This window comes from Protomyctophum bolini, assembly GCF_963924005.1.
Source record: "Protomyctophum bolini genome assembly, chromosome: 9".
In the NCBI taxonomy this organism is placed as follows: Eukaryota; Metazoa; Chordata; class Actinopteri; order Myctophiformes; family Myctophidae; genus Protomyctophum; species Protomyctophum bolini.
In genome coordinates, this window is record NC_137870.1 from 23,604,231 (window position 1) to 23,620,835 (window position 16,605).

General features: G+C 45.2%; 1 protein-coding gene across 4 annotated transcripts in view; it reads right to left on the reverse strand.

The window, feature by feature from the left end:
* The window catches only part of cux1b (cut-like homeobox 1b), a 74,099-nt gene that overhangs the window by 35,868 nt on the left and 21,626 nt on the right, over window positions 1-16,605 (reverse strand). For all 4 annotated transcript variants that reach the window (XM_080773031.1, XM_080773029.1, XM_080773028.1 and 1 more), the window contains exons 2-4: window positions 14,374-14,484; window positions 8,851-8,898; window positions 4,281-4,359 (exon numbers count right to left, since the gene is read on the reverse strand). In XM_080773031.1, the coding sequence (XP_080629157.1) occupies window positions 4,281-4,359; window positions 8,851-8,898; window positions 14,374-14,484 (238 nt within the window). The remainder of the gene's footprint in view (window positions 1-4,280; window positions 4,360-8,850; window positions 8,899-14,373; window positions 14,485-16,605) is intronic.

Consider the following 16,605-nt stretch of genomic DNA (forward strand, 5'->3'; position numbering starts at 1 on the left):
GATGTTAAATGTTTCACTTTGCTTTGCAAGGTAAATCATAGTAAATGCCAGTGCTGCTTTTCACCTTCGAGCATGAAGCTGAAATGCCTTTGTGGCGATGCCTGTGATGATGAAGGCTGAAGATTCAATCAGTGTTTTCTAGGGAAGCTTTCAAAAGGGTCAACAAGTTGGAACATTTTGAAATAAAAATACTATATTCAAGCAGTTGATGATATGGGGCGGGCCAAAAAGGACAGTATTTGAACATGTTTTTACTTTGTATACATTCATACATAAGTAAATATATATATAGATATATATATACAGTATATATAGTTATCAACCATGAACCATAACAGCAATGTTGACATGGTCACATAATTGCATTTCTATTATAAAATTGGGAAACGATGGTTGCATCAGAAAAGTCCTCCGGCTCATGTATGCGGTTAATTCCAAACAAATGTTTTAAAACCATCTATGGCACTGCTGTAGGAATAACAGGTGCCAAAGGCCCGACATTGCTCAGGCAGAGATGGTACGGCATGAAGCTGAGGAGCAGCTCAACCCAATAAAAAAAAGATTGTTGGGTCGTTTTGGACAAAACAATATAGCTGTGAGAAACAAAGGCTGACCGAGAGGGATCACCATTACTTTATCAACAAGTTAAAAGAATCAATTTGGTTTATCGTTATTGCGGCAAATAAATAGACGCCAAACATACTCAGTGATGCAGAGAGAATGAAAACTAAAACACGTGGGGCAGACAGTGTGTGTGTGTGTGTGTGTGTGTGTGTGTGTGTGTGAGCATGACGTTAAACTGCTCCATTGTAACTACCACCGTTACTGTAGTGGGTTCAGATTTAAGATGCATTTGCAACGTCTGTGGACTGTGTGCTTCAACACCATCCCAAGCTTGCATACAACAAGGCACTGCAGCGCTTCCCATGAGCAGTTACCGGGAAGAGAGGCGTCGGACCTGGCCTTCTAGCAGTGTGTCCGTCCGCTGTCGGAACAGTGGGTGGATTTTGGGCCCATGGGATCAGCCACACTACGGAGAATGATATGACACCGGGCGGCAATGCAGGACTGGGAAATTGTTTCCTCTGGTGGTCGAGCCTGGGACATGCCGCCCACGGACTGGTTGTTGGAGGGGGTTTCAAACTTAGGATGCATGCCTACACTTCTTGTGTCCATGGAATACTGGGTGACATGACATTCTTGTTGTATCGTGACTGAGGACATATGCCTTGATTTTGTGGATGTAACTTTGCTGAACCTGAACTATTTATGTCCTTGTATGCAATTTCCTCTGTGTGGACATAAATAAATTGTTAAAATGTGTGTGTGGGCCTGGGCCATGGCTCAGTGGTCCAGGCACCATGGCTGGTAATCCAGTCTGGCAGTGTGCCGCGGGTTCGACTCCCAATCCCGACGGCCTTTACTGCATGTCTTCCTCCCATCTCTCTCCCCATTTCCTGTCAGCCTACTGTCTGTGTCTCCATAAAAAATATTAAATAAAGGCGAAAGCCACAAAAAACCCCCATTTAAAATGTGTGTGTGTGTGTGTGTGTGTGTTGACTGCACAATCTAAAATATTCCCCGTTCTATTCCGTCTGGCTGCACGTCCTTCCTCCTCTCTATTTGACACGTGACGTAAATTCTCCATTCATTGTCAATTTAATGTTTGTGTAAGACGAAAATCTACACTAACACATTCCCTCCCATTACACTAGGCGGGATCGTGAGGCTGATATATTACGATATAATACGAGAGAATGATCGCTTGGCACACGCAATAGTAACTTTTATGTTTTGTGCGTATTCTGTAGTGTCGGTAGGCCAATCAGGCGCAGGCGGGGCGTTACCATGTCTATTCTCGGACGTAGAATAGATATACGCCCCACCACAGTGTGTTTCACTGTAGGCAGCGGAGGAAACACAATTTTGGTCCGTTGTTTTGGTCCGTGCAATGTAAGAGCAAGAAATAATACGGTAACCTTCCAAACACCTGATTTTGGCTCATTTAAAGCAGAAAAAGAGTATAATAAGCACATACTCTCGTGCACTTCGATCCGTATGTAAGCTGTCTAACATGCGAGTAAAAGAAAAAAAATGTTTTAAATATAATTCTTTAATTGCTGGATTAAATTAAATTAAAGAAAGAAGAGTTCCCTCATCTTGGCAAAGGCGGGTCGGAGAGAGAAGAACGAGGTCCCGCGTTCTTGGCATTAATACGGCTAATAGTTGAATATAGGAGAGGCTAGCGCCGGAAGCGCCCCTTAAAATAAATAAGCATAGGGACACGGTGGCACAGTCATTAGTGCTGTCGCCACATAGCTGTGGGAGTGTTCTCTCCTCCACGTCATCAGTGCCCATACCCTAGGTGGGGTGGGCAAAAAGGCCTTTTTTGCATGTCGCATTTTGAGTCTGCTCACTCCTCATGCATTGAAGGAAGCATGAGCTCAGACCGGGGGTCTTCCCAGGTTGAACCGGGTGAAAAGATTTGTTACAAAATCGTGGGATAGAAAATTTAAATAATGACAAAATAATAATGAGCATGATAAATCATAAACAAGATACAGCGTGATCACTAAACGCTTCACGGTCATGGAGTGAATACATGTACTAAACATAAAGAAAGAAGATCAGAGTAACAGTCAGAGGGATAAAAGCAAACAAACTTGGGGAAAAATGATGAAAGGGGATGAAAGGCAGAATGTTCCACAGGCGTTCTGAGGGAACAAACGGCCGTGTTTAACTGTCACTGCGATGAAGAGAGAAGCCGTCAGTGGAACCAATCACATCTGATTGAGGCTCATGGGTGGCAGACTGGTGACAGGCAGCCAAGAGATGCAGGCGACACTCATCAGCATGCCAGCGAAAAGAGCAGTTTGTGTCTGTCTCGCTGTGTGGGGTGTGCGAGTGCATGTTAGTGTGTGTATACAGTATGTGCCTGTGTGTATGTTGTATAGATAAGAGGAACTGACAGCTTACAGCTGGAGGTAACGGCTGTGTGTGTGTGTGTGTGTGTGTGTGTGTGTGTGTGTGTGTGTGTGTCATGTCTGACGCAGTTAGATATCTTAACTATGCTAATGAGAGATCAGCAGAGAACGATTGGGGAATTTCATGCTGATTTGGAGTTGTCAAGGTGACATGGCATGCAGCGCTACGCTCTGAGAAACACACATGCGCTAACACTGACATACACACACACAGAGAGAGAGAGAGAGAGAACACTGCCTCGATTCTGGATGACTATCTGCTTCAGTGCACTTGAAAATCAACTTTCTCTGGCTCTTATCAAACCTTTGTCCTTCACACTGGGGTCCTTCCAAATCAACTGTACAGCCTGTTAAAAGCAGCTTGACTTGTGGGCCACTGGTGCTGAGCTCTCATGGCAGACACCTTTAATCTAAAGCAGTGCACAACTGGGCTGACTAACCAGGCCTCCAGCTGATAGAAGACAGAACAAAAAACGCTGTTTCCTCTCTCACCAATGCTGCATTAGTCAGGCCGGTGTCTGTGTTTTTTCTGTGTGTATGTGTGTATGTGTGTGTGTGTGTGTGTGTGTGTGTGTGTGTGTGTGTGTGTGTGTGTGTGTGTGTGTGTGTGCACGGGCACGTGCGTCTGACATTACATCATTGTCTCGCTGCAAGTTAAGAATAGCCCCGTCAGAGCTGGCGCTGACTTATTGGGAGCAGTACAATCCAAAGATATTACTGTAGGTCTGTCCCATATGGGAATACTGTGACCTCCTTACGCTATAGATGAACTCAACTCTACTTTCCTTCCTGCATATACAGCCCTCCAGGGCTTCAGCACAGTTGAAAACCTCCAACCAGTATCTGTGTGTGTGTGTGTGTGTGTGTGTGTGTGTGTGTGTGTGTGTGTGTGTGTGTGTGTGTGTACGTGTGTGTGTGTACGTGTGTGTGTGTACGTGTGTGTTGCACTGCTGTGCAAGGCCCTGTTCCCCCCCCTAACTTCGCGGAACGCGATTGCTCGTGTGTGCACTTTACAGTGGCGAGTTGTGGGTGTACTTGTCACTTCTATCAGGACACACCTTGCGTGCGCGAGCTCTCTAAAAAGACTCCACACGCGGCAGGAGGGAAGGAAGGAATCTCGTGGGGACATACACGCTTGCATGCGCCGTCAAGGAGCACCGGCGGGACTGTGTCACACGCGTTCTCTTCCCCTGTTGGTGCTGTCTGCGTAGATAAAGGAGTCTTCTGATCACGAGGTTTGGGGCCGTGCACGGCATATAAATAAAAACGCAGCATATAAATATTGCCCAGCCTTACCTGGGACATCGATTAGTTTCTTGTAGACGTTCAAGAAGGCGGCCTCTGCTTCTTTACTTCTTTTGCTCAAGTCATCGATCTGGGGAAGAGCAGAGACATTTTGTAATTGCCATGGTTTGGGTCATCAGACCTAAATGTCATGGCCCAGTGGCCCACAGATTCAAACGGCCTTAGCCAATCGTAACTGGCGAGCACCTGGCTTGCTGTGGTGCCACACATGCTACCGCCGTGACAGCGGTTGAGCGGTGCCGTTTCCTTCCCATGAAGCCAATTCAGCTGTTAGGCAGATGACAGACATGGTGTGTGTGTGTGTGTGTGTGTGTGTGTGTGTGTGTGTGTGTGTGTGTGTGTGTGTGTGTGTGTGTGTGAGAGTGAGTGAGTGAGTGAGTGAGTGAGTGAGTGAGTGAGTGAGTGAGTGAGTATCTGTGCGTGTGTGCATGCTTCCCTTCCAGCACTGTGACATCATTAAACAGCTGGCTTGGTCTTTCCAGCCACAGCAGGAGCAGATTATTCAGTCAGCTCTTAACAGCAATACAGTGGATCCATTACTGGATTCATCCATTAACACAGGGAGCACAGCACGCATCCCCCGCCTGACATTATTGAAATGGATCTATTAAGGATTAAACCTAAAACCAGTTGTCAATGCCAAAACATCAGGCAACACACACACACACACACACACACACACACACACACACACACACACACACACACACACACACACACACCTTTCAAATACAGTCTCATTTCTCTTTCAAATACAGTCTATAGATCAATGGTTCCCAAACTTGTTAGCCCGTGACCCAAAAGAGAAATGTCTCCCCAGCACCCAAACTAGTGAAAAACTAGTGAAAAAACGCTTAACGGTACACCTCAGTAATGGCTACGCCAAGGCCACCCCTCCATGGATTTGTCTATAGACAAACACTGTAGGGTGAATGTAGTTAAAATGCATGAAAAAAAAACCTCTTCTAAGTAGAGAGAAACAGCTGCCAAATAGAGACATTCGGATGGTGCTACTGCGCACAGCTGACAACTCTGGCTCTCAGACAAAACAACCATCCGTTTCTTTTCCAAAATCATCCAGCACATTTACAGAGAGAGACAGACAGACAGACAGACACACACACAGACAGACAGACAGACAGACATACACAGACACAGACACAGACACAGACACAGACACAGACACAGACACACAGACAGACAGACAGACAGACAGACCAAAAGCCTATATAAGTCCAAATATAAAGTCTTCACATTCCCAGCCAGCCCAGTAGTGTAGTTGATGGGTGGTTTAGGAGTTCTTGCCACTGTAAACAGTGAGGGCTACATGTAATACTGCCTGGGCTCCTATGGGAACCCAATAAATCTCTTCACATGGCTTTGATTCATCTCTAGTTTTTTAGCCACAAAACATCTGGCCCAGAGTGGGCTGGTGCCAGCACCCCTCCCTCTCTTCCTTTCTTTCTCCCCCTTCTTCCTTTCTCTCCGCCTCATTCTCTCTATGAAGCCCCCCCCCCCATCACTCTTCCTCCCACATTTTCTCACTTTTCCCCTGTTTTTTAAGCTCCTCCCCCGCTGTCTGTTGCAGCGTCTGTTTCCTGGATGAGAACATTTCTTCTGTCACGCTCACACACACACACACAGACTCTGACACACGCACACCTTTCTAACATCTTACTACACCATCTTCAGTTAGTGAACAGTTAGGCCACTAATGGGTAGCCTCACACACCAACACAGAAGTGTGTGTGTGTGTGTGTGTGTGTGTGTGTGTGTGTGTGTGTGTGTGTGTGTGTGTGTGTGTGTGTGTGTGTGTGTGTGTGTGTGTGTGTGTGTGTGTGCGCGCATGACAAGTGAAAGGGCATAGGCTCAAGGGTTCAAAGTATGACCACTAATAATGGTAATACAATACATTCACTCATTCTCAAAGAAAGATGAGAGAGATACCATGCACACACACACTAATGCTGTGTGCTCTGCTGATGGCAGTGAGAGGAGCCAGCTGTGCGAGTGCAGAAACGTCTGGGCCAAGGTCAGTGGTACAGCAGCTTTATATAGCCCGACATGGGAGGCAGGAAATAGGCATTTAATGTAGGACACACCCTACAGTTAGAGGCAGGTTAACAGCAGGACGAGAGCCATTAGAAGACCACCCAGGATCTACAAATACCACTGTGCCGTTCACCAACCGCAACCCGTTTCAACTGAGCCCAGTGACAACTACCATTACACGGCCCCCCACACGCAGGCTTAGCCATACAAGTGAACTGACACAAATGATACTTTACCAGCATCGCAGGTTTAACCATGAGAAGTGCTTGCAATTGCATGCCGTGTCCCCACCCTACCCTAAAACACACACATACGTCAGCACCTTGTGCCACCATCCGTCAGCAGCACTGCCTCAGTCCCCTATCTACCCATGGTGTGTGAAGGGCATCAGGCTGACCTGTGTGTGCATGCGTGTGAGTGTGCGCTTGCACGCGTGAGAGTGTGCGCGCGTGTGTGTGTGTGTGTGTGGGGCCTCAGTGGAGTCTGATAAGGGGTGGCTATGGGAAGCAGAGACTGAGGCCTCGGATAATGGAAAAGCTTATCTGATCGATGGCCCAACAAGGAACACTGAACGAGTAACACACGCACACACAAAACACACACACCCACACTCTACACACACACACTTTACCAAAGCCTTGTGGGAACCATACTGTCATTGGTAATTATTATGACCCGAGGACAAACACTTTTCAATGACAAAAGTTCCAAACAGAGATGCCAAGATCTCATACTTCCTACACTATTTTTATTACCCCGTCTGGTTTTCACATTCGCATGAACCCACATTCAAGCCGCTGGTTTGAAACCCCACGTCTTCTGACGGGTTAGCCTGGCACTCCAGTCAGAGAGAGAGAACATGGTTTATAGGAGGGCCGTCTCGTGCCTGATCAAAGGATGGAGGGGTAAGCAAACAAAGCCAGGCTAGAATTACGTCTCTCAGAACTGCTCGTGTCGGGACACGCAGCCACGCAGAAGAGCCGCCTGATTGATAGGCCACTCAGAGTCTGGAGCAGAGTATATATATATGGTATCATCTCACAATCAGAAGAATGTCTTTGGGAGAGTGTCTCTGTCGACCACCCACGGTGAGCGTCGCCGTGTGTGCGCGTCTAGGTGTGTCAACATGAGAACAGTGGAAACAGCTGACAAAGCCGCAATTATATCGCGACTGCTTCTATCCTCTAAATAGAACTGTGGATCATCAGCAGAACATGGTGGGACCGCTATGAATTACAGTGTTTTTACATAACCGCCAGCTGCGGTTGCTGCCTTAGCACAAGAATATGGAAAACTAACCCAATGTCCCTGTGTTAAACTGTAATATTCTATGGCCGGTGGCAAAGCAGCCCTGTCAGTATCTATTGAAATGATTGTGTGTTAGTGTGCGTGCGTGCGTGCGAGCGAGGGAGGTGATATTGCTTGGTTGAATGTCCGCCCACTCCACCCCCAAAAACTGCCCCCAGTCTAATCCAGCCGCTTCCATGCTTTGACTTTTGCATATGGTTGAGGAGTCAACTGGGAATGGACGAGCATTGATGAAAATGGGCCAAAATGAACGGAAGAGACAGAAGCACATATGAGGAGAGGTGGGCGGTTTGTGTTCAAATATATAGAGAAACAAATCTCTAGAATGCTTTTTATGTAATAAGGTATGTGTTGTATGTAGTAAGGTATGTGTATTATGTGGTAAGGTATGTGTTTTATGTGGAACCAAAGCAGGAAAATCTAGTTTACCACATTAACCCTGACCTCCCTATTTTGCGCATGTCATGATAGGTAAAAAGAATTCCAAACAATTCCAAACAAATCTAAAAATATCAGAAATAGCTAAAATATTTTAGCCATTCAACAAATTCATCGCTATTGGGCTTGTGTAGTTCAACTACATGAAACAAAGCGCCCATGTTATTCATTCTATCAATGCCCCCCCCACCCCATTCTTCACAATCATGCAGCCAAGCGAATTCTGAGGGAAATAGCATGAGTTGTGATTGGCTAGAGCCAAGGTTTTGTTGTGACTTCTTTTTTCTTCTTCTCAGGATGCAATTTAAACACACCCCCAGGGCAACAGGACATCATGAATAGGACAGTGAGTCAAGAGCAAAGAAGAGAGAGAGAGCACATGCACGCGAGAGAGAGGGGGGGGGGGGGGGGGGTGAAGATAGTACACAGTAGAATCCTAGAGTACTGTCACAATAATGTGAAGACCACTAGGGGTCAATTTTTATTGTACAATAAATTAACGCTGATATTATATACGTAAGCATAGAGAGGGACCGGACAGGAGGAGTTAGGAGAGGAATGGCAGGAGGAGAAGGGGACAAGGTGGAGGAGAGGATTCAGGACCAAAGATGGCAGAGGTGGAAGGAGGGGAGCAGTGAAGGGCACAGGGGGCGGGGCAGATCAAACGGTCAGTGAATGTCAAGCAGGCCTCGCCACTGCATTGTTTGAACGCTCTATTTGAGCTCTATCACTCTGTCAATAATACACACAATTACACACTCACCTCTCCTTGGAAGCTCTTGAGCAAGGGAGCAACCTGTTTCCGTAGATCCTGAAAATGAAGGCAGAGAGAGAGGCAATAGGTGAGGCCCATTTACTATACACACACACACACACAGCACACGAGCGGAAACAACGAAGTTCAGTGGCAGTGCTTCATTTAATGTTTAATGCTCAAAGTTGAATTAGCCGCCATATTGAGCTTGTAGTGTAGATCGTCTATCTTTGGTGCGTGACTACATCCTATAAACTGGGCTTAACGTACACCACCAATATGCAGAAGAACAACATGTCTTGAACTTTCCGAGTGTTCGTGTAACTACATTTTGTACACACAGAGTAAAATGAACACTCAGTGTAAAATTAACCCTATAGAACATACAGTACAGTATAAAACATGACATAATATAGGTAAATAAATGTAAATATTAATCAGAAAAAGGTGTAAATAACAATGCATCACAATCCCTGCAAGCAGTGAGGAAGAACACCATGTGTGAGCTCTCTCACTAATAGGAAGTGAAATCGTATGCCGAATCCATGACGCCTTTAATTGAATCTAGGCTATATCATGCTCTAAAACACATCGGAAGACGGCGGAGGCCATATTGGCCCGTTTCAGTGAATAATGAGTGGTGCGTGAGTCACTGGAGAACACAAGGGTACAAGAGGACAGCCAGCTTTGTGCCCTGAGGTGCTCTTAGAGCCTGCTCTGCATGGGAACAGGTGCAGCACCACCTGGGCTACCCAGGAGCACCACTAGTGTGCGTTTTTGTTCGCGCACGTGTGCTGCGTATGCAAGAGCAGAAAGAGAAAGAACGATAGTAGGCGTATGCTGATTGCTGATTTGCAAATTATAGCCAATACACAAGGTTTTTCCACTACAAAGCAATTTGTTTCATCCCCAAAGTCCCATTGCATGACTGTCCTGTGCGAGTCAGTGGCTTTCGTATTAGATAGTCGGTCGAGTATGTATCAAGGGAACATGCAAATCACAAACAGTGTCTGTTAGCTGAGCCTACATCCTAAGGAACTGAACTGAAGCGTATTGTGCAAGCGCTGCGGAATAGAACATTCTGTACAGATACACAACGGATCTGCACACCTCCTGGACAAATGCACGCACAGTCGCACACGCAAGTCAGTGTCCCAAAAAATATGACTACGGTAATAAGGATATAAATTGAGTAACTGCCTACGCTTGTCTGCGTGTGTGCATGTGATGTGACCATCTGCACCATTAAACCACTTAAAATAGTGAAAGAATTGTCCATCTACAACCTTGTGACACGTTTTCACCGTATGTCTGCCAACAATGACGGACGCTAGGGTTCATATAGTTAACCACTTGAATCGCAGCATCCATATTTTGAAAAATCACACCCATGTTAAGTGAGGGGCACTCTTATCATCGTACATCCATTCACATTCATTCATCCACTTTGTGTAGGACAAAAATAGCCGATTTGCTCGTCTACATACGACGTAAATTCTCCATTCATTGTCAATGGGAATTTAATGTTTGCGTAAGACGAAAATCTACACTATAGCTGAATATAGGAGGGGCTAGCACCCCTCAAAAATAGCAGCTCACAATCCGTTGCAATGTGACAGGTTGTAGACAGACAGAAAAAAGCAGTACAGACTACAGAGACAATGCAGGTCCAGTTTACAAAGTCTAGATGATTTAAGTGGTTAGGAAGTCCATACAAAAAGATCTAGATATTTATTGATCAAAAAACAAGAATGACCCAGTCATAACTGCCAGGTGCAGCAAGCTCTCGTTTATGAACATGTATAATCAGTGTGTGTGCTGCAGCCTCTGCCTCAGCACACAGCGTTTAGGCGTTGAGTATGGGTTTTATGCCGTTAAGACTATGGGTTTTATGGGTAAGTGTTAGTCTCCCATTGGCTTAGAGGCAGTCAATTATGAAAAAGTGTCCACTACGGTCGCTACTAGAGGTACTAGAAATTAGCAAATGTAGACCAGGCGTTTTTCAAGCACCTGGCAAAAAGTAGATTTGTATTGTTTTGAAGCAAATGCTTCAAAAAACCATGTTTAAAAATCAATAAAAAGGTTAAAAAAAGAAAAGAAGGAAAAAAAAAGGTAACCTAGGGAACCAGATTTTTCAATGTTTCGACCCACGTGGGTCGAAACAATGTAACTGTCTCTAATACATTGCTTCTAGGAGCTACAGACCAGCTAGCGAACTGTCTTCCTTCATCATTGTATGTTCAGCACCTGTATAAATGTTAGTATCTGACCTGGGTGCAGTGTCTGGACGGAGCCCTAATCTCAGACTTGTCCAGACAGGTCACTTGTCTGGGCTGAGGACAGGTCACGACCTCACTGACCCCTCTCCATTGTTACCTCATCAGGGGTTGACTTAGCTGTTTGTCTGGTCCATTTCAATATCCCCCCCCCCTCCCACAATATAGATAATGACCCACAGCCCCCCTTTCTCCGTCTCACTCTTTCTCACACGCATTCATGATCAGCATGCGTGCAGCCGTGCACTGCATTAAAACATCCACATTTGTCACAACGATATTATGTTGTGATTTGCCTTCAGCATTTGTTCAAAATGCATTTGGATTAACAGTATAGCATCTGTTGTAAGAAGGTATTATTTGTTTGTTTTATTTGCCTTGTATTGAGCCTCAGTGAAAGTTTCACTGTTTTGACAGTCAAGTTCAAGAGCAATGTGTCCAATAAAAATACAATTTTGAAAAAAGGTTATATAATTCACATCATTATCGCTTTAATTCACTGTTCTCAGTTTGGCTTTGACCTGAAAAGCAATTCCTAATAGCTATTTTTCCCAAATCGTTTTTGTGCCTAAATTTAGTCAAAGTTTCAGTTACCCTATAGAACAACCTTGACAAGTTCGTTCTCTCTCTCTCTCTCTCTCTCTCTCTCTCTCTCTCATAATGTGTTAGGGCTGGCTCCTCCTCCTCTAAACACCAAGGTCTAACCCATAGTCTCCTTGGATCCCCTCCCCCCCCCCCCCCCCATCCAGTTCCAAAGATTTATGACCGTATAACACAACAATGCACGCAGACACCACCATGGACAATATGTGTGTGTGTGTGTGTGTGTGTGTGTGTGTGTGTGTGTGTGTGTGTGTGTGTGTGTGTGTGTGTGTGTGCACAGTGAAGGAAGGGGGTAGTGGGGGGGATCAGACAGCGGGAGATGGATGGCTTGTGTGTGAGCTGCCGGCAGACAGCAGACAACCCAGCCTGAGGAATCCTCCAGGGAGTATGGAACTCCCATTCGCTGTCTGTCTGCCCTGCAGCTAAACACACACGCAGATGCACACACACACACACACACACACACATGCAGAGAGAGAGACACACACACACACACACACTTTACTACCACAGCTCCTGGCCAGCAATCTTTGGGACATTTTACAACCAATCTTACCCGTGTCACTAGAACACACATAGCAGATTCTGGCTAACATAAAAAAAATATGAAATTAAGCACTCAATGAATAATTCAAAAACATGCAATCTAAAATTCTACACTGTGTCAGTTCTAATGAATTATAAAAACTTTGTTTTCACGCTGCATTTCTTTGCACTACTTTCAGAGCGCAACAAAGCCTGTGTGTGTGTGTGTGTGTGTGTGTGTGTGCTGTGTGTGTGTGTGTGTGTGTGTGTGTGTGTGTCTGTGTTATTATGCAGACCTTGAGTGCGGTTCATGCTAGGTAGAGCTCAGTAGACTAGACAGAGTCGACGTGAGGGCTAGTCTCCCGGTTGCTGAATAATGGATCAGAAGACGGACTCCCGTTCAGACTAATGTGCTCTGATCTGATGTGACTGTGATCTCTGCTGACTGGCCTGGACCACGGAGAGCTGACAGGATGGATGCTCTGCAGGACTTCCACAATGCAACACGCAAACATACACAAACACACGGCGTAACGCGCCCAGACAAGCAGAGACGCTTGTTTTCATGGAAGGGGAAAAAACAAACCCAGTAAACATTCAAGAACAAAAAAAAAGGAGAAGAGTTTAGAAATGTGTACGTGCTCTCCTGGATGTTAAGAGTTTTAGTGCCGATTCTCTATTGAGCCTTTTAAGCTCCTGTAATGAAGCCTGTCGCTCTGCTGGCCTGGCTTGGATTCCTCCTCCGCATACCAGGGAGATGCCAGGGGCCACACAGACGCCAGCGGAGCCTTCCTAAATCACAGCCTTGTTACACTGATGAATGTGTGTCCTGCTCTCTGTGATCTAGGCTATCTGCCTGTGTGTGCGAGTGAGAGTGTGTGTGAGAGAAAAAGAGTGTGTGTGTGTATGTGTGTGTGTGTGTGTGTGTGTGTGTGTGTGTGTGTGTGTGTGTGTGTGTGTGTGTGCTCTCTCTTTCTCTGCAACAGTAAAACCCTGAGTGTTAATATAACTCTGATGTACAAGTTTACCAAGGTTTACACTCTTGAGTGACAAATTGATAAATTAACAGTGGGTTTAGTGTGTGCACTTCTGTATTCATGTGTGTGTGTGTGTGTGTGTGTGTGTGTGTGTGTGTGTGTGTGTGTGTGTGTGTGTGTGTGTGTGGGGGGGGGGGGGTGATGTGTGCCATGTCATCTTGTCCCCTGTACCTCCCGGTAAGTCCAGAATGTCGTGCCAGCCAGGCATGCGCTACTGCTTTTGAGATGAGATTATAGGCAAATGAAGTGTGTACGGTGAAGTGAAATTAGAGTCTTTGTGTATGGAAGTATAGTTCTCCTCTGGTGCGTTAAGGGTGGTCTATACTCTAAAGTCAATAGACAGAATCCTAATCCTGTGGTAAATATAATGGGCCCGCTGTCTACTCCATGGAGAGTTGACAATTTTCTAGCTACGGTGGACTCCGTTCATACATAATTCATGCCGCCATCAATAATTCACCATGGTGACATTACCAATAATAACACAGCAATGCTTTGTTTTCACCCGTGCGGTTTAAAAATGAGTGTGTTGCCTTGGTAACAGAGATGAAACAAATATTCCCAGGAGGAGTGATGGGAACACAGGAACCGGACACAATTCCCTCCTGATCCCACTTAGCAGTGTTGTCACACTTGCACCGTCTCTCTTACCGCCTTCCACGTCTCCCTTTCTCTCCCTCTCTCGCTCGCTCGCTCAACTCACTCACTCACACAGACACAAACACACACACACGCTCTGCTCACATAAAAAAACAAAACTAGGTCACATAATACAAACTCCAGGGGGGTTTACTGTTTTGTCTCTTTAGGATTTCAGAGAAACTAATGGAGGACTATTTTGGGAGTGAGAACTGCATCTCTGTGTGTTGTTGAAGTCCTCCTGTGCTTTCCACAGTGAATATTCATGGTCAGATTTATGATAAAGACACCAGTATGAATACAGAGGCAGACCATCAAAGGCAGAAAATCCTACTGTTTGTGTGTGTGTGTGTGTGTGTGTGTGTGTGTGTGTGTGTGTGTGTGTGTGTGTGTGTGTGTGTGTGTGTGTGTGTGCGTGCGTGCGTGCGTGTGTGCGTGCATGCTCTTCCTACCTCTGGAGTGTTTTTCTTGAACTCGCGGCTCAGGTCGATGAGTGTCTTCCTGGACTGTTCACTTTCATCCTGTCTGTTAGCTAGCTGTGTGGCCGTGGCATCCAGTTCTTTCTGCAACACAAACATGAATTTATGCATTGGTTAACTTTCATCATTATTAATGATTAGTACAAGTACTACTGTACTATTGTATTATCAATTACTTTATTTTTACCCATTAGATTAAACGAAGAATACAGAGCTGTATACCATCTGAATGGAGAGAACATTCTGCAATCTGCATGACCAGGGACTACGCAGCATGCGCCACAATCTGAACCTGAATGGCAGACTGTGGCAACATGGGCTTACAACAGAACCGCAACGTCCACACCATGCCAAGGACAACCCTGGTACACCAATAGTAGCTTGGTCTCCCACCAGTACAAGCAATATCCAGTACAATAAATTACTGAGCACACACACACACACACACACACACACACACACACACACACACTAATTGTTTGCCCCAGTGCCACCACAGCCCACGTAACAACAATATAACAGCAGCATCAACAGTAACTGTGTTGCCAAGGCAGAGGCAGAACCCTAGTTTATCCCTCTCCATTTTACATTGTTATTAATAGCTGTTTATGGGAGTTGTTCCAGATGATGGGCCGAGCGCTGACATTAACAAGACATTCAGGCCTTGTAAAGATAGGACCTCTCTCCTGTTGAGTGTGTGCAAGCAGCGCTGGATTACATTGGTGTCGAATTTGTTCAGACTGCAGGCAAATCAAATTTGTTTCTCAAATACGTTCTTTAGGACTTTCCACAGTTATTTGCAAGTCATCAGATCAGATTTGCGTTTCCAGACATTGTCAACCAATCTGCATTTGTTACTGTGGAAATGGAATAACTATATAGGCATGAGTAATACTTATTGCTTAATTTATTCTCAGTCAGACAACAATGGGTTTGCTTGCCGAGAGTAGCCAATCTACAAGCTCACAACGCATTGCGATGCATTGTGGGTGGCTATTGTCAGTGAGTGTCATATACAACAAAGCCACTTTCCTCAATGAACTCAGGGAATGGGGTTGGGACGTTGTCCAGATTTGCCCTATCACATATGTAGCACACAACATGTGTTCCCACATCGCACTTAATAATAATAATAATATTAAAACTTTATTTGTATAGCACCTTTCATGACATGAAATGCAGCTTAAAGTGCTTTACAGAGCAATGGAGAAAGAAAGAAAAGAATAGCAAGGCATAAAACATAAAAAATTATAGCAGTAATGCAATACAGTGAGGACATGAATAACAAAAAAAATTAAAGATCAATTAAAAGCAAGAGTGTAGAAGTGGGTCTTGAGCTGTGTCTACAGTCGACCCGTAGAAGCAAAAAGTTGCTTCACCGTATTTTTTTGGAAAAGCGAGCAGGCCAGCAGTGGAAGATCTTAGTGGCGGTTTGGGACATATTTAGGCAGGCAGTCATGTAGGTAGGAAGGTACGAGACCATTGAGAGCTTTATAAACAAGAAAAATATAAATCAATCCTAAAAACAACCGGAAGCCAATGCAGTCAGCTAAAACTGGAGTAATATGTTATTATGTTCTCTCATCTTACAGCCTTACATCTGCAAAGAGAAAAGCCTGGTCACAATATAAGGCAGAGACAGCATAGCTGGAAGTGTCGGTCCGGAACATCCATCAGGTGTATATCCCCCGGATACGATATGTTTTGACCAATCACAACAAGTTTCATTCACAGATTTGTAATGCGTCATTTCCTTGAGCGGTACTTCCGCCAAAATCCTGCTACTTCTGCCAAATTTCAGCAATGCACTCTACAGCGTAGGTCTTGCCCAGCGTGCAATCCGTGCATCACACTAGTGTAAATTGTTCATTTGATTAGGCAAGTCAGTGGCAGTCTGGGTAGTGGGAACACACATTTGGCTCCTCCCAAATAACAGTGTTTTAACAGTGGGCGACAGCCTGGCGTATTTTCCAGAAGTGCGTTATTTGTCTATGGGACCTGGCAACTACTAGCGATAGCAGACGAAGAGGCGATAGACAAAAAGTGGGCGAAGGAACGTCAAAAAGTCATGTTTTGCTTTGTTTACCCTCCACCCTCCATACATACCACCAATGCGCTTCAAAGCGAGGACATACGGTAATGACAATACTCACTGCGAGTAGAGAGGCAGGCCGAGCCGACCCTCAAAATAACAAATTTTCTCTG